Below are 19,356 nucleotides of genomic sequence, written 5' to 3'. Positions count from 1 at the left end.
TGTGATTAAGGTATTCCGCATGTGTATCAAGTAAAGAGACCATTTGATTCAAATAAAAAAATACATATATGGTCTTTGTTTTAAGTCAACAACATTTTGATCCCGTTTTACAATATGGGAACATTTTGAGGACTTAGAGTGGGGAGATGGGAAAAGACCAAATGGACAAAATTGCCATAGAGAACTGCTTTGAGAAAGAATTCAGATTAGATGCAGGGGTTTTGAGGGTGGCGGGGGGGGGGGGGGTGGTCGAGGGACCCCTCCTTAGTCAGGGAAACATGGCAGACTCCTTATACGTAGGTGTGAATAGCAGCGGGTTGAATGATCTTCATATTACGGCGTCATCAAGCCCCTCTGGCATCATAGGGGTTAGAACATCCAAGAGACAGGCCTGTGATAGAGTCTGTGGCTGCTGAAAGGTGAGCCCTGGTGTTGGTGTGGGACAGATGCCCTGCTGAGTAGAACACACTCAACGGAGCGGTGGGCTGCTGTTGCAAGACTGCGTGAGCCGGCATAAGCGAGGCAATGTCTCAGGTCGTCACACATTGAGCACAATATTGGCTCGCCCATGCCAGCTCGTGCAGACTCCCAACACTGGCCCATTCCAAATATTCCTGTCCCCTTTTTCAGAATCAGAAGTGTCTTTCATGGGACTGTCTTTTATAATGAAACGTTTCTTCTCAGTCAAAAAATATTTTAAGTGCTCAAAACGAAGAAGATTTATTTTGAGCCAGTAACTATATCAAGGCTGGCCCAACATATGACCAAGCTAACTGGATCCATTCCGAATTCTCAAGCTAGCCTCAAGCAGAAAATCCACGTACAGATAATCCAATTAGAATCCATCTCATTAGCCAGTGGCTGTTCTGACAACCTATCTGGAATTTGTCAATTCTCGGACCATGCTTAGATAGCCATAGACGAAACAGAACCAACGTGATCCAACTCACAGTGCTGCAAAGTACCCATAGAGCAATCAATACAATTTCTCACAATACATATTTAGTTGGCGGATTTATCTCAAGGAGAGTGGAAACTAATGCTTTTGCATGAAGAATACAACACTTTAAGTTCAACTGTAGAATTCCTTAAAAAAGGAAACACATATCCTACTCAGAAATAAATGTGTGACCCTTTCAACAACCTTTTTTGTTGATTACGATGATCCTGAAGACCTCAACGGTCCCCTTGAGACACCTTATCATGAAATATGCAAGAACTTAGGATGTGTCTTCTAGGATCCAACTCAGGTGTGGAATGAGGAGAAAACCAATAATAACCACTTTTCCTTCCTCATTTCACATTCTTCCTCACTCTTTCCTCCCCTTGATCTCCATGGTCCCCTACTTCTATTTTCATACCTCCTCCCCAGACCCCTTTTCTTCCTCTCTATCTTCTTCTTCTGGAGTCCTTTCACACCTCACCTTTTCCACTCGCCGCACTACTCAATTTTCTCATGAAGTGTCTCGTACAGTATGTTTGTCATTTAATGCTCCATCATTATTTCTGAACTGTTTTTTGGGCCACAGAACATGACCTGGAAAGCGACAATATAGTGTGACACTGAAGGGGGGGGCAATGGGGATAACTTTATTTGATTAACTTCTGCATATTCACTACATCTGCAGCCGGGATTTACACCTAGTCCACGAATGCAGAAGGCCTAATATGTGTGTACATGAGAAAACATTTCAAACTGTTGATACTCAAAAATGCACAATCACCTTTTTAGCCTCACCCAAGTGCAAGTTCTCTCATTAGTGCTTGCAGGAAGTGGATGAGTGGCTGGGAAATGTGTCTCAGAGTCATGTGCAGGGGAAACACTGGTTTCTCTACTTTAAATATCTTTTTTATATATTGAAGTCCCTGATCTTCCAAGCAGGTGAATTCTGCTCATTCCTCTGACCAATAGTTTTCAAACTAACTGAGCTCACTTCCTGTTCCTGCTCAACACTTCAATCAATATGTTTATAGGAAGAGGTGTGGCGCCAGAGCCAGGGCGACTAACTCCAGAATCTGGGGATCACGGTTCAATCCCCGGCTCCGGCAGCAGATTAGCCCAGCACCATGTGACTCTGAGCAATAGCTTGCTTAATCTTCCCGACGGCCCCCAGTGCCTAGAGACCCTTATGGGTGATTGTTCGTGCTTTACAAATGTGGATTATTATTATGATGATGATTCGGAACTCCAATGCGTTCCACATAAACATGTACAAAAGAAGAAAGAAATTTACAATGTATTGCATCATAGTATTCTTGATAACAGAATAAAGTGCGATCGAAGGCATGTCTATTATTATTTCACTATACAAATGAGGCTTAAAAGCACATGTGACTCCAAATAATCACACAACCCAATATATAAAGTGCATGTGCGCATATATAAACATCTTAACGCAACCAATTTTAATTTCCTGCTCACTTTCATCAAAGATCATTTCACTTGCTTGGAAATCTTGGCAGAATATATGTCTCGTGAGTGACCTCTGCCACCTGGAGTTTATCATGTACTTCAAGCCTGTGTAATGCTGTTTACCTGTTGGACCCATTTGGTAGGAGAATGCTGTTGGTACATAACTTTCACTTCCCTACTGATAAGCACCACCCGCAAGCCCCTCCACCCCCGAATGGCATTTGAGGAAACAAACTTACAGTGCACATCCACAAGAGTGCTGACATTTGTGCTGCCCACCAGATTGTGAACCTCGCACGAGACTGGCTCTGTGAAAAAGGAATAGTCCACCTGCGTTTCATACACACTCTCCTTGGCATCTTCGATCAGTACTCCACCTTTGGCCCACCTGGACAGAAATAAGGGAAACACAATGAACAAATCACAATTTCCAAAAATTTCTTTTTATTATTGTTTTGAAATGAATAGTGGAATGTACAAGTATTACATCATGTAGTAGAGCAACTCACAATTTCACATTCTTATTAACGGTTGGTAGTCAATTGCAGGAGGTTGCAAATAATGAACTTACTAACTAATGTCCATTAGGCAGATTATTCTGTGACCCCCTCGTGAATTGATATTTTATGACGTGATCAATTAGTACACAGGTCGCGTAGCAAAATTAAAGATTTGCTGAAAAAAATGTAGGTACAATTTGCGACGACTTTTGAGTCTATTTTTTTCCTACATCTGGCGCCTGGTTTCTTCAAACACACTTTCAACCCTGGTGTCGTAAAAACCTAAGGCTATGCTAACAGTCGCCTACCTCCGCCATTCCCAGGGGTAATTTATTGTCAAAGATACTCAAAATACTAAATTGTCCCATAATCTAAGGGGGTTCTCTTCCCTCTGGATCTCATGGATGGCCATACTACTCCGCTACTGTGCAATATTCAAAAAGACATGTTTCACCCTGCTGCAAGGACTTCTCAAATGTATTCAGCCCTGATTGAAGTGGGTCCACAGTACCTAGCCCAGTGTAGATCTGCAGCCCTGAGATAGATTCGATCAGGTAGTGGATTATTGACTAAACAGACTAGAGGTGACGATCGATGTTTCATCCTCCATTCGACACTACTGACCATCGGACAGTCGTCTTCGTCCTCTCGACATGAATGGGTTTTGGAAGTACAATTCTGCCATGGTTCTTGGCTTGACACTTTTTTTTATTTAATCCATACATAGAGCCACTATGGAATGTGTTGGTTGACTATAATCCATCAGTCATATTAAACAATGCCACCCACCCAACTGCAAACCTGCCTGCACACCAGGGAATGATAGCTGTTGGACGTGCTGAGATAGGCCTGCTTACAACTGGAAGATAAACTTGTAAGTATATGTGATGCGATGCTTATTTGGCGAGAAAAAGTTTGCACCCTCCGTTACATTTCACTAGGTTAAACCTGACGGAATAAAACCGGAGAACAAACACAGCATCAAAATCCATGTTATTCCCCCAAAGGCCAGAAAAAGTGCAATTTATCACACCAAATAAATTCTGACCGCGGCAGTGTTGGATTTTATTGGGTGCAGTAAATTCTAGACTATCCCCATGGGCATCTTAATCAAGCCCAGATATACAGTGCCAGCAAAGCCATCACTGAGCGGATCACTGATTTCTGCTGTAAGTTTAAACCCGCAGATAGAGCCCATGGACAGATTCCTAAACTTCACTCACTCTGGGCGGATCACTACTTCAAACCACTCTGACAAATTTTGCAAACCCAAACCTTGCCGTGGACAGATCACAAGGCTATTCATTTTAACATCAAAGTCACGCAGACATTTCTTTGTACACAGGCCAAGCCATCTACAGTACAAATTAGGCGATGGAATAAAGTCGAGGGCAGTGACTGAGTCGGCCCTTGACCACTTTCCTGCCACTCTAGAAAAGGACAACAATGCAGCAGCCTTGCAGTTCAATGGCCGGCTACTGTCAGCGGCCAATCAGGTTGCACCTAAAAAAATAGTGACGGTGAAGAGAGCCAAGATATCGTCACCCGGTACACTCCAGAGCACAAATGTCTAAAAATTAATTGTAGAAGAGCTGAGCGTCTCTGGAGACAAGACTATAATAATGAAATGAAACTAACATATAACTTAACCATCCTACAATACAAGGAGGCAATCACTGCCGCAAAAAAATCTTTTTTCACAACCAAAATAAAGGAGGCTGGCAACTCCACTAAGGAATTGTTTAAATCTGTCAACTCGCTAGCTAAACCGCTACAGGATAATGCCTTCAAGCCTGATCAAGCCCTGTGTAACAAACTTGCCGTATTTTTTCAAGACAAGGTGCAAGGAATTTACAATGACTTTCTAACTACCCCAGTGCCTCAGGATACAAAAGTACAAATGGGACTAACCCACTGCAGACTATCATGTTTCCAGCCAATAACAAGCGAGGAAGTACAAAAACTCCTGCTTTCTATAACAAAACCGGCTCACCTACTGACCCCTGTCCCCCCACTGTCATGCATCAGGCTGCCCATAAGATCTGTGACAATCTCACCCCCCTCTTAAACCAAGTCCTGAAATCAGGCTGCTATCCAGAAATTTGGAAAAAAACATTAATTACGCCTCTTTTAAAGAAACCTAATCTGGACCCCATCGAGCCGAAAAACTATCTCCCTATTGCCGGCCTACTAATTGTGGCCAAGATCCTGGAAAAACAACTGAACACAGTGCTTACTGACTACTTAGATGCTAATAATCAACTGGACACCTCCCAGCATGGTTTCTGCTCACGCCATTCCACCGAATCTGCCCCGATACTCGCTACCGAAGAGATCCGCAGGGTGGTGGACAGGGGGGGGGGGGGGGGGGGGTTGGCACCGTGAGCCATGCGGTTCTGGTGCAGCGGCTGAGGGATGTAGGGGTGGAGGGGACTGCCCTGGCCCTCCTGTCCTCCTTCTTGGAGGCAAGAGAGCAGAGGCTGTTTTGGGAAGGCCTGAAATCGGACAGTTTCCATCTCCCATGCGGTGTCCCACAGGGGTCCGCCCTTTCGCCGACCATGTTCAATCTCTACGTCACCCCACTGGCTATACTTATCAGGAGGCACGGTTTTGCCCTGGTCTCCTACGCTGATGATTCACAGCTCGTCATCTCTGTCACCAATCAGCCTGAGACCACAGCAGCCAGGTTCCACGTCTGTCTCACTGAGATCATGACCTGAATGAATCACAGCTTCCTAAAAATAAATACAGATAAGACAGAGGTGATGGAATTCGGCCCGGGCCAGCCCCTGGGGAACAAGTCCTGGTGGCCAATCGGGGCAGGTGAATGCCCCCGCCCGGTAAATAAGGTCAGGAACTTAGGGATTATCTTTGACGACAAACTGAACTCTGGTGCCCAGGTAAACAGCCTCACTTCATCCTACTTTTTTCTACTAAAAACGTTGAGAAAAATGTTCCCATATATCTCTCAAGAGTTGCAAAAGACGGTGATGGTAACTATCTTCTTATCCAAGCTAGACTACTGCAATGCCATATTTTTGGTCATTGACAAATTCCAACTGAGAAAATTGCAGTCTTTACAAAATGCCGCAGCGAGATTACTCCTGGGCATACCCAGAGGACAGTCAACCTCTGCAGGCATCAAATCACTCCACTGGCTCCCCATCAAACAGCGTGTGGAATTTAAATCTCTCAGCCTTGTGCACAAGGCAGTATATGGCGGTGGTGCTGAGGACATTCAAAAACTGTTCCCACCATACATTCCTACACGCGCTCTTAGATCTGCCAGTCTGGGTCTTATCAAGATGGGGGGCAGGGCGATATCACAATGCGCGGCAAAGCTCTGGAACAAACTGCCACTGCCCATGAACCTTCAACCCAACCTGCAGCTTTTCATGAAGAGCCTGAAAACATTGCTGTTTACTTCTGCATAGGCTTCTGTCAACACATTGCACTGTCTCTGCCCACACATTTCAGCGCCAAGACGCCACGGCAATCGAGCGCTATATAAGCATATAAACATAAACATACTGTCCACATTTTAAAGATCAAATTGTAATGGTTTAGATAAAGACTACGTCCCATCTACTAACTTTCACACAACTTGCCAATCCTTTGTCTTCTTCCATCCTGAGAAGGGAAACTATCTGCTAGCAGGGCTTCCATCCTTGATTCTACCCCCACTGATATCCCAATTTCTGGAACAAGGAAATTCAATCACCTCGCCCTAATCCCAATGAATCACCATCAGTTACCTGTAGCAGCTTGTGTGTGTCATGGGTTTTGCTAAACTATCTTGAATGCCCTCAACCATATCCAAAAAGGCAGCTAGACACCTAAACTGGACAAGTTCTCCGCTTATTCTAAGCTCTCAGCCTGCTGGGGGAGAGGTATTGTGCAGCGGCCAGAGCGTCTGACTCTGGACAGTGCGCGGCTCACGGCTCGATTCCCGGCACAAGTGGCAGCTCAGCACCATGTGACTCTGAGCAATAGCTTACTTAATCTCCCCGACGGCCGCCAGCGCCTTGAAACCTTAAGGAGTGATATGTTTGCGCTTTACAAATATTGATTATTCTTATTATAACCTCTGTCTAGCCAATCCCAGTCTTTCAAGTACCTTGGCAGTCTCAAGGAAGAAGATATGTTTTACAAATATAGGATGCCCATGATGCCGCCTTGAAACTAAACATCCACATAATTTATGACCACCTATTGTTGTATATAATGTGCTTAAAATTTTTTGAATTAACAGTCAACATTAATTGAGCGTGCTCCAGGGACAAACGTCTAGATTTGTGTGCTTTCTATTTCATTTAATGTTAAAATAAACAAGAAAAAAGTTAGAGTCATTGCTGATGTTTACTTGATCTTAATAGTCTGGAGAATAAATTGAGAAAATTCAAAACCGTCATCAGTTGGTCAAGCTTCTTACATCGCAATTGTCACTTTCAACAATTTTCGGTCAGTGACAAGCATATGCAGCTAGAAGTGCTAGAGTGCGCTTCATTCCCAAACACTGTTTTAACACCAAAGAGATGCATTCGGAGTAGGGCTCCCGGTTTTATGGTGTTTATTTCTTTAACATTTCCGTCTGTATTTATCCATATTTATTTTTGGGGCATTTTATCTGTATTTATCCATATTTATTTTGTGTTTTGTGTATAAATGAAGTTGTAAAACTAAATTTCCATAATTATTTAACTGATAAGACACGTACTCATACTTTGATGTCCGTCGTGATTTAGCTATTTAAGCTGCAAGATATCACGTAACAATACATCCACTAAATATTAGCATTATACCACAAAGGCATGTTGACATATACCATTATTTATCGAAATTTCATTGTGTTTTTTTTCATTTCCCATGCTGTCCATCTGCCCAGCCGTTCGGCTACAATTCATGAAGGACAGCACGGTAAGTCACTTTTAGAGAAGCACAGTTTTTTGTATTTATCCACTTTTAAAAGTAAATGCAAGAACACATTGTGTTCTGTCTGTATTTATCTGTAAAAATCAGTAAAAACGGAAAACAGGGACCCTTAATTATGAGTTTCAAGAAATTTGTAAACGTCTGAAATATGACAATTTCATTCTGTCAGAAATTGTAATCAGAGATCTGATTTTCTTCTCCCGATATTTGTAAATTTGATGCAAAACCGACAGCGATACTTTGGATTTTAAAACGGATTTATGGAATATGGAGTGCATAATCACCAAGGGGTCTTCCTTAAAAACGTGATGGAATAGTTAAGGAACACTTTTTATGACTTTTTTTGTACTTTTAAGCAGACTTGGATGTCTAAAAACACTCATTTTCTTTCACTCACCGCGAGGCTTTCCGAGGTGCATTATACACTCATTTGAAACCTTCAAGCTTTTAATTCCATCCTCAGACAGTGCCATTTATTTCTGGCCCAAATGGGTGCCTGAGCTCTCTTTTTATGGCTCGCCTGCTTATTATGCAGTGAGCATTAAACAAACGGGTGATCCTAGGAATAGAGACCACGGTGCTGCGAGTGAAACATTAGCACACACATTAAATCTGAATGCACAGGGACATAAAACTGAAGTGGCAGACTATGAACAAAACAATAAAATTGAGGGAGATTAAAGTCACAGAATAAATTGGGTTTTATGCTAGAGCATGCACATTATAGGCAGTTTCATCTGTAATGTTTTGCATCATAGATTTCCTCAGGCTTGCCAGTTGTGCTGCAGGACCTTAGAAATTCTTGCATATGGTTTGCGGTGAGGAGAGCGGTCCCTTTTTCGAACCAATGGGGTTTAACTTGCAAACCACGATTTGAGCATCAGCGGCTACGATGAGTCCTCAGCCTGGCGTACTGCCGCTAGGGAGCGTCACATCCATTATGGGGGTGTCTGTTTTCCAATATGTGGTGGTGCAATGTGGCATCTTCAGCTAATTCATCTCATCATGCACCTTATGGCAAACAAAGGCACTAAACAAAGAAAAGAGGTACTCTGCCACATATAAGGTGGTGACAATGATCTTGAGTTCTATCAAGAGGCCACTGCATGAAACCGTCGCCATAACATCAAAGAGAATATCAACTCAAGGTATTGTGGTCATTTCCACAACTTCTACATGCTGACAGTGCAATTACACAAAGGAATATGAATGTGGAAAGGGCTGGCGGCAAACAATCCTCCATAGGACAGTGGAAAAGATAAGCTAACACACAAACATTGCCATACTGTTTCAAGAATTATTTACTATTTTTTTATAAACAACATTTTTATTTTTATTTAGGAAGTAAAGTTTAGAAATCCAAACAATGCATTTGGTCTAGAAGGGCATTAGCATAGGCCAAGAGGTACATAAGAATACCTCAACCACTCTAGTCAATAGTAAGTCACCATCGTCCCCAAGTTTTCCTGTGCTTGTGGGGTATCCTCTAGCTGCATACATTAGTTCTTCTTGTTTCGCGCAGCAGTCCTTTCCTTTATGCCATGTTAGTATCGCGAGCGGGTCGGATGCACTACAGGCTCGGGCAGCGTCCCATTTAGCTTTACGGGTATCCAGTCTCACCAGTGACCTTTCCCCTCTGGCAAATTATTTACTATTTTAAGGACATTCGTTGTAAACCGTTTCTTTACCTTTTTGAAGTACTTGCCTGTTTTTCAGAAACAAGGACTCTGGGGACGTTTGATGTGATGTTCCATATCTTTGATTTGTCTGAAATTCGGGGCGGACATGTATATCTATATTAGAAGCTGTGATATTCCCTACTTTGCCTCTCACCCTGAAGAAGTCCATTGTGTTGGACGAAACGCATTGGCTGTTAGCTGTCACATATATCTTTTGCACACACATTTTTAAACAATTTACAGAATAAAAAGATTTGCATACAATTTGGGAACCCCTTCCTTTTGGACTGTTTATTTGTTAAAAAATTGCATTTGGTGCACCTTACTGTCTGTTTATATTCTCAGATAGCTTTAAACCTAAATAGTAAAAAGTACTGACCCTCTCGAGCGGTATTCCTCCAAGAGAGGGCAGACCTCTAAAGGACTTGTGGGGGTTCAATATCATGAATATTTTCTTTCTTGTATTTATCACTAAGCCCCTTAGGTCGCAAAAATCCTTGAATCAGTTGAGAGGCAGCTGGAGCCCTGCCGGGGTTTTAGACAACAATAAGGTGTAATGTGCAAAAAGAAGAGTCACTACTTTCTCCCCTCCCAGAGAGGGTGCATCCTCCGGTTCCAGTGATCGAAATTGCATAACACTATTTATGAAAAGGGAGATAAGCGTATGTGCCAGTACGCACCCTTGGTGTCCTCCCCTACTAACGGGGATTGGATCAGTGAGTAGCCCCAGAGTGCCTCATCGTACCATAGCGAATTTGTCTTCATGGAGACGAATGACTGGGGTTAAAATTTTATTCGGCAGACACATATCTATATGGGTTTGCCGCAATTTAGGTCTAGGGACAAGATCGAAAGCCGTCTATGCACCCAGGATAAATGCTTGATCCCCTGTTGTTCTGATTAATATGAGTTTAATTACTGTATTGACATATGAGACTCCAATCAATTATCATATTTGCATTGAAGTAATTCTTCTCATATTCGCTTATTTTATGATTGTTTTTGTTTACTTTTATGGTTTCTTCCTCAGCAGAATAAAGTTAATCTGAAATCTGATTGGGGGTCTGTGAGGGACCCTCATGGGCAAGAAATTGCCCCAAAAAAATATCTTTAGCATGTGGGGATCCGCGGATCCAAACTGGATTGGTGTGACGAGCAAAATAAATGATGGATTAAGTCCCAGATGGACTGGGGGTGAATGTATAACACTGTGAAGCATTCCGTTCTTCATCTTTGTTTTGCAATTTTCGCCCAGAGTGGCAAGGGTATGCCTCGACGTGGGTCCTGTGAACACTACGCCCTCTGAATAATGCTAGCCAAGCTGATGACGAGTGATACCCTGAAGTCGGTTCCAGGATGCTTGTTTGCTGGTGCTGGGTGACTTGGCCTCGCAGTTCGGGCTGGACTGTTCCCATGAGGAGCAGGGTCAAGACTGCTTTGCATATTTCTGTGTCCAAACTAGAATGGTGTAGTTCGCAAAATACGATGGTGCTAGTCCCAGACTGTACAGGAGGTGAATTTTTGACACTTCAAGGGTGATAATGATTTTCTTATAAGATCATCACAGATCTTCAGGAAGAATTTTATACTTGTAGTTTTAAATGTGACATTTTTTGGGAAAAAGGCAGGAGATCAATTACAGTCTACTTAAATTGGGTCATTGCTTATTTTATGGCACTGAAAATAAACTCCCTTTGCATGGACTGGTACGTGAGCAGCATGCAGCTTGCGGCCTGCCTGTCGCTCTAGCGTAGTGTAGGTGCACACGAGGATCAGCAGGTGGGGTTCCTGACCTGTATCCTTTGATCTCCGGATTGGCTGTGGCCATGCAGGTGAAGACTACCCTCTCGCCCTCCTGCACCGTCTGCGGGTGAATGGACAGGGTGACCGTTGGCGGATCTAAGACAGGTGGAAACACGGTAATTGTTAGACAGTGGTGAAAAGACAGTGAACATAGAAACTTTTCCTCCACTTCCAAAGAGGAGAGGCTGTCTGGACATAGTGTGCACACAACAGGGGAACAGAAGTAGGAAAGTCAAAGAGACGGCTACAAGGGAATGGATCAAAAGACAAAGAAAACTGTAAAAAATGTAGGAAGGAAATGAGAATGAACGAAGACACACAGAGAGCAGAAGAAAAGGGTGACAACTAAAAGGTCAAATAATTGAAAAAGCATCTTTAGCCCTATTCTTGCCCATTCTCCCTCTTCAGTGTTTACCCACAATAATCCCAGACACACTCGTCTGCTTTCTCTTTCTTCTCTTCCATTCTGTCCAATGTGCCATAAACTCCCACTTCGCCCTCCCTTAATCCAAAACCCCTTAATCTCCCTGTACCTCGTTATGTGAAAAATTGAGAGGGACAGACACCAATATTACAGGAGAGGAATAAATAAAACAAGAAATGAAGAAAACTGGGATAAATAGGGACTGAAATAAGACAAAAATTAAAAGAGATTTCAAACGGGTCCACGGGAAAAAAACTGAAAAAAGGGCTGTAGAAAGGAGATGATAAATATGACAATGAGCAATGCATTCAGGGACACAGCAGGGGAGAGGAGCAAAAAAGATGATCTAGAGAGGCAGGGTAAATAATGTGCGCGAGAAGGCAATAAAAGACATTTAAAGACAGACAGGAAGTAAAACTTAGTAATGCAAGAAAGAAACTAATGGTATGTAAAAAATAGGCTGAGAAACAGGGACAGTACCATCACGACAGAGAAAGAAAAAATGTTTTATAATGAGGGTGAATCCAGGTAAGAAGGCAGGAGTCGAAGAGACGGGAGGAAACGAGGCATGGAGGGAACAAACGCTGCAAAGAGAGCAGAATCAGCGAGCGCTCGACAATTTCGGCGACAATTTGTTCCAGTTTAGTTATTAGCATCGGCTTAAACACAAAATGAAACATTTCACTGTTTTTCCTAGCAGAGAGCACACCATGTAGACGTTGTGAGGCCTGGCAATGAAGGGTTAACCTCCCCCCACACTCCCCCCCCCCCTAAAGCCAGCGTAGACCACCCGCAGCCCATTCTGCAGCACATCCAAGCAGGAAGCAGATTTAGAAGCAAAGCATGAAATGTCCCACTTTCCAATTGCAATTAACGCCGCCATTACTTAACACAGCAAGAGAACAAGTGGGTAATGAGTTGTAGCAGCTGACTGGACATAAATGTAAATTTACAAGGGGCTTAATCGAATAGCAAAGAAATTAAAAATATGCGTATAGACCCCAGCACATTTGGAAGCAAAATAACAGGGGCCAATTCACACAAGTGCCCCGGTGGGGCAGCAGGTGTTTGCGCCCGCTTTGAGCGGCCCTGGGGCACTTTGGTATTACAGAAAGGCTTTCAAATTCTTCTGCAGCCCCTTCTGTGATATCAGATAGAACTGGCGCAAATATAGCCCTAGCGTTATCATTGGAGGGCGTTTCCTCAATTGCATGGGGGTGGCCCCAAGCAAATGAGATAATCTGTTTGCTTTTGCGCCCGCGCGATATTACTGACGTGGTCGCAGAGGCAAACATTCCTTTAGAAGGTGCATTGAAAGTGCGCCACAAAAAGGTGGCGCACGGTCAGTGAGCCTTTTAAATGCAGCACTCTAAAGGGATCAAAGGGGGTCCCATAAACTCCACAGACACCCTTGCAGGCGGGTGCAGTCACTCACTGCACCCACCTGCAAGGGGATCTCTAATCCCTTTTAAAAGTTCACTAGGGTTGCCGCCAGCACAGAGAAACATGGCGCCGATTTAAAACAGCTGCTTCGTATTTCTTTTGAATGTGTTGCCCTGGGGGCAGTGCGATTTTGCTGCTGCCCCAAAAGCAGCTCATTCTTCCTGGTAGGGCAAACTTTCCATGTTTGCACCCAGCTCACCTGGTTTAAGGTGCGCAGTGGAACAAACATGGAAAGTGTGTCTATCTGTAACACAGGCCAGGGTTGGTAAACGCTATCTTTTTTACGATGTGCAACCTGCAAATAGAGGTTAGCTCTTTTAAGTGCTTAGTAGCGTGAAGTCTATTAACCGCTTAACCGCAGTGCGAATTCCGCCGCGGTGCGGCAGTTTGAAAAAGTGGGCGAGGCGAGTCGGCCTACGGACGTGCGCAGCACTAGCCAGGTAGTGTTGGCGACGGCCGTTGGCCGACGGGAGCACGGAAGGGGTTAAAATTGCATATTTTTTTTCTCCAACTTCAATGACATTACACTTTTAGTGAGAAATGTGGCTTGCTACCCTGTCGTGTGACTTTTTTCATATGACGGTATCCATGCAAAAAAACTAAAAGTCACACAAAATACTGACTAGAGACTGGTTTGAGCAGAAAATAGATCTTTAGAAGATATATTCTTGGCCAAACAAGTCTGTGGTGAGTAAAACTTATTTTCAAATGTGTGCAACAGGAAGTATCTATTATACTAAATTCAGGAAATTTCTACCATTGTAATTAAAATTTTACTCAGGCCTCTAAAAGTAGAGTGGCAAACCAGCAAACCACAGGCACAATTCATAGTTTAAATAGTCCTAACTCTGTTTCTGGTCTGATTTAGGATTAAGGGCCATGTAGGCATGTGCTATATAGTTCATATTTTGCAACATCATTATATCAAGTGTTTTGACTCATTAGCACGCGACAATGCATTATGGTCCTTGAAATACAGCAGATATACTGAATTTAATTCCTGATACATATCGCCCTTATTTTGGAACTCTTCAAAGCAACTAGCACAGCTGGTGTAAAATAGGGGTGGGCGAATAATTCAGCTCAGCAAGCACAGTTCGTGGAGTTTTGCCCACTCACACATTCCGCTTGGAATGCGGTGTGTTCTGGCAAATTCTGCCAAATGTCACGTGGCAGAGTTTTTTTTGTTGCACGTCTCACCAGTTGTCGAGCATGAATTTGCATTCTCTAGCTCAATTTATGGGTGGTAAAATACATTCTGGCTAGATTTCTCAAGGTGGATGGTTGAGGCAGGTCGCAACCGTTCACACTGAGAAAGCTGCGGCTCATGTAGAAAATGTACTCGCGCAGCTGAAAGAAGCAGCACTCGCTGTCGCACCACGTTGTACCTTTAGAGCTCATTTTTCAACGTGGAACAAGCTACCTGGACTAAACATCAGCGCAAGCAATGAAATGTGCCAATTTTCGCCAGCTCACTTACCTCCGTGGAATCTCACTGAGTTTTTATGTAATTCTGTGGAGTTCCACAAGTTCCATCCAGCACTAGTCTAAAAACATTTAAAATAAAAAATTAAGGTAAAACAATCCACTAATCACCCTAATCAGAAGGGAAGCCATGTCATTGGAAGTGTTGAGGCATTCGGGGGTGCACACAGTATAACACATTTTGGTTGCAATGAGACTCTTAGATACCCAAGGGCCTAGCTAGACCTTGGAAAAATGCAAGGGCCTAAGTTTAGCCCATGGGTACTTACAAACATTTGCCCAAGGGCCACAAAGTACGGTTTGTGGTGTGCCTGAGGGCCGCACTGATGCCAGCAGGGTGGCAGGATGGGTCTGGTTGGGTCATGGATTGTGTAAGGAGGTTCAAAAACATCTTAAATAAACAGTCAAGCATTTATTTGCAGGTTTATAAATGCTTGCCCATTTATTTAACATCCTTTTCTAAATATTAGTGCTAGCAAATAAACAGCAGCTGGTGCTGCTGTTAACCAAGGGGGCGCATTTAAAGGTCAAGAGGACCGCAAGCAGCCCCCGGGCTGGACTTGAGTATTACTGGTTTAGCCAGAGTGGAGTTTCACATCTGTCGCAGTTCCACATCTATGAAAACATGATATGAAACTGTGTTGGTCATCTTTCCAAACAGAGTGAAAGGAGGGAACTACAAAAGTTATGCTGCTGAATAATCTATTTTTTCATGTAGTAATTAGTAGACGTTGGCCATGCTTTACGACTTTCTTGTGGATGTTGCTCTAAAACACGCTTTGATGATCACAACACAACTTCCTTAAGGTAATTTAGGTAGGTTGACCACATTTGCATTTGCTTGAGGGAAATGGGAACACATTGAGCAGGGAATCACACAAGTGTCGCGCACAGAGTCATTAGTTTGGGGGAGGAGGAATGTGTCTGTGTATGTGCGCCTGTGTGTAAAACGTGTTAATGTAAACCCCAGTGAGTTTGGGAATTTTAATTCCATTAAATGTTAACAAATATTGGGATTGCAAACATAACTGGGCCGCACTTCCCCACAAACATTTACCTCGGTCCCTAGACATCAGACAGTTCTAGACCACGTATGCACCTCTTTTGTCTCACAAGCTCTAGACAGTTACTTAGTTGAGACCTAGCTTGGACAGACAACCCAACAGGTATGAGCCATACACCTGCCAATGTCTCCTTTGAGAAAAGACAAATGGCTGCTGAACACTTGTGAATGAAAACTGCTTCTGAAACCCAGGTACAACAATTAAAAAGAATGGTCTATCAATGAAGAATTAGCTCCATTAAAACAGCTTTAAAACAATATCCAAACTAAAAATAAAAGTGTTTGGTGTAATGATGACCTGCAGCCGAAGAAACAAAGTTAGCGCTTCAGAAAGGACTGGTATAAATATTAAAAATCCACACGACAAGAAGAAATTAAAAAAATTAACCTCGGGGTAAAAACAGCCAACCTCCATTGAGGATTAAGGCCATGACTGTGCCGGACTGTGTACTTGACAGTGTGACACTATTAACCACAATGTGTTGACATATGGTGACATAGGACAAAAGCCTAAACAATGCTTGGACATTAAGCTGTTCAATCTACATAAAATATGAAGATCTGTGACACAAGCATGTTCATGGCCTTGCCATAATAATATTTTTTAATCGTTTTTATAATTTTTAGCCACTGTGGAGCAGCCTGAAGGTATTCACTGCCCTGAACTTCTTCAATCAGATTGTAGACTGGCTAAAAGTTAACACAACGTGAACCTGTCAGTAGTGATTGGAAATGTAAAGCATCGCTGTGAATATGGAGTGGTGACATGCAATACATACCAGAGTTATCATATTTGCAGTGCCTGTAGGATTTTAAAAAAAAAGATGCGAGCAAGCAAATTCACAGACCCGAAAAAGATTAAAAGGACAGAGCTCTGTAGGCTCGACCATGGTGTCTGCATTTACGAGCTTGATTGAATTTCAGGATAGGGCGCTTTCTTCCCTCTATTTTGATTTCAGTACATTCTTTCAGAGTTTTAGTAGATATAAAGAGTTTTGCTAGTTGGTTCCTGCTTGAGGGGACCTAAATTTGATAAATCATTAATGATTAATAAAACAAAATATGGTTAAACCATGACCCAGTCTGCAAATGACTCTAAAAATATTTAAGCTTAGATGTTTTCATTTCATACTAGCACTGGCCTATTTTTTTTTTTTTATACACAAACCTCCCAAGCCACTTTTGTTTACTCCTGTCCCTTTACATTCAAACCAAGGTTACTTGATTCTTTAATTCCTTCCAAGTCCTGAAGAAGGCTGTCAAAAATAATGATCACAGTCGATGTGTTAGTTGATAACTTAGCGACCCATAGAATATATTTGTAGACCGGCTACTGATTTTTAGCACCTTTTTGACACTTTTAGATGTGTATTTCTAGTAGGTCAATATACCGTTTTCATATGTGAAGGATCCCATTTCTTTTAGCTCCATTTCGTGAAACATTTGCAGTGTATTATTGTTTGTAAACTACTACACTACTTTGCATTATTTGGCTGATCATTGACCACATTTTAAATGAATTACAATTCTTTTCACGTTTGCTAAGATAATCTCTTGTTAAAGTAGTATTACTATAGCCTTATAGCCTGCCGTAGCAGGCTATACCGGCTATTAAAGGCCCGCTCCCGGGTTAAAGGCCCGAGGCAAAGGGCTATAAGGCTATTAGAACATTCTGCCACTAGAGGGCAGAATGTTATAACAAATAAAACAAAGGCCTCTCGAAGCTCGAGGGGATTTAAATCCCCTCGAGCTCCGAGAGGCCTTTGTTAAACATTGGAGTGTTGCTCTGCGGGCCTTTACCGGCCCATAGAAGCATGGAGCACTCAATTGTCTACAATGGATCTCCCAACATTCCAATATTCTAATAAAAGTTATGCCTTTGGTAATACGGGAAGAGGGTTTAAACTCTTATTTTTATACAACACATTGTGTAGTTAGCCCTTTGTTTGTTCTATGTGTATCCGTTTTAATAGGACTATTTGTCTACATTTAAGGCAGGCATTTGTGAAGGATGCTTCCAATACTGTGACATTCTAATTTATTTCTAAAAAGCCCCTCGCATAATGATGGTCCTTGGGGTTTGCATAGTCACACTGCATTGCTAATGTCACAGCTAAGAACAACACAGAAAGCAGCATAATGAAACGAGATGCAGTCCGAATACTGGAAAAGCGCCTGAGCAAATTTATCCCAATCACCCTTACAGAGCAGATCGCAGCTTTTTAGAATTTTTAATACTGTTTAACCTTTGCCAGTCTACAGTTTTAAATTGTAAAACACGGCGGAAAGGCCACATAAAAGGCCCGGATGGGGCTAAAAGACTGTGCTTTAGCAAACAGCAAATGACTGACCTTTACAATAGCTTGGTAATTTAGCGAACCAGCAGAAAAGGGCACGTAATACCATGCTTGCTGGAGGAGTAAAACATGACATGCCTTTGGAGGATGCGGCTGGCACTCCCCGGCCACAAACCTGCCTGCTCTGTCTCTCCATCGAATATTCTCCCTAGGTTTTATGCAGCCACTGCCGCTGCAGGTAAGAGCGGTGGGGCCGGGTGGGGGGGATTCCGAGAGACAACCACGAGACAAAATTAAATAATTAATTTTCCCTCGTAGTTTCTCAAACCCCCCCCCCAACCTGGCCCACCACTCTAACCTGCAGCGACCGCTCCTGATTTAATGAAGCTGCTATGTGGGACCCAGCCATTGGATATAGCTGAAAAAACAGAAACCTGTCAATGTGTGGAGGATAGAGATTTCGACTTTATATGAAGGTGGGTTGGAAATGGGAGGGTTAGAGAGGAAAGGCGAGGGTGTGTTATGCCATGAAAGGCGAGTCTGGATACAGGAAGACTACGGATGGGAGGACTCTTAGGACGGTATACTGTGCAGAATTAAAGGACCTTATCATGGTGCCTTAGAGGAAGGAACGAGATACTGGCCAAAGGGTAGAGCGTACATAGCTTGCTGGTGATCTCGCTTTTTTGTATTTGGACAGAATGACAGGGATATCCAAGACCCTTAGATTCTAAAGCCTGAGTCCATAGATGTAACGAGTTTTATTTCTTTGCATAATTGCACTATACCACTTTCTGGCTATTGGACTTGAACACTTCCTAGGACCTTGGAGGTTGTATACGCGTTTAGTATAGGACAATTCTTCTCCACATATAAGAAGCCAATTAAGTTTCGACTTTTTTCTATTATACGAGACAGTGAACATCCGGAGTCCTCGATATACTTCTAGGGATTTCGGAGACACCTAGGGAATCGGGCCTACTATAGCCATCGTCAAACCATTCTCAAACATCAGAACTGAAGCCTTGAGGAAGTCACGGTGGTGACGAAACGCACGTTGGCTGTTTCAGATAGAACATTCTACGTGTCAACCTTTGTATTTAACAGAACTGCAAGATTTGAGATTTATACAACAACCCTCATTGTTGGAGGTCTTATCTGACATATGTTGATATACATTGGATGATCTGTTGTGTGTCTGAAAATCATTAAAATTTTAGCTCACAGCACTCATTTATATATTTCTTTGATATTCTTTGTGTCAATTGGTTTCCTCTCTATATCACTTGGAGGCTGTAGCTTATATGATTAATTTCA

The 19,356-nt window shown here is 42.7% G+C and overlaps 1 protein-coding gene across 1 annotated transcript in view; it reads right to left on the bottom strand.

Annotated features, from left to right (window-relative positions):
- Window positions 1–19,356, bottom strand: part of KIRREL1 (kirre like nephrin family adhesion molecule 1) — a 428,519-nt gene that overhangs the window by 42,972 nt on the left and 366,191 nt on the right. The window contains exons 6-7 of the mRNA XM_085639055.1: window positions 11,318–11,423; window positions 2,653–2,801 (exon numbers count right to left, since the gene is read on the bottom strand). Of these exons, the coding sequence (XP_085495181.1) occupies window positions 2,653–2,801; window positions 11,318–11,423 (255 nt within the window). The remainder of the gene's footprint in view (window positions 1–2,652; window positions 2,802–11,317; window positions 11,424–19,356) is intronic.

The sequence above is a fragment of the Triturus cristatus genome, chromosome 12 (assembly GCF_964204655.1).
Source record: "Triturus cristatus chromosome 12, aTriCri1.1, whole genome shotgun sequence".
Classification (NCBI taxonomy): domain Eukaryota; kingdom Metazoa; phylum Chordata; class Amphibia; order Caudata; family Salamandridae; genus Triturus; species Triturus cristatus.
The sequence above is the reverse complement of the archived record's forward strand: the minus strand, read 5'-3'. Positions and strand labels throughout refer to the sequence as shown.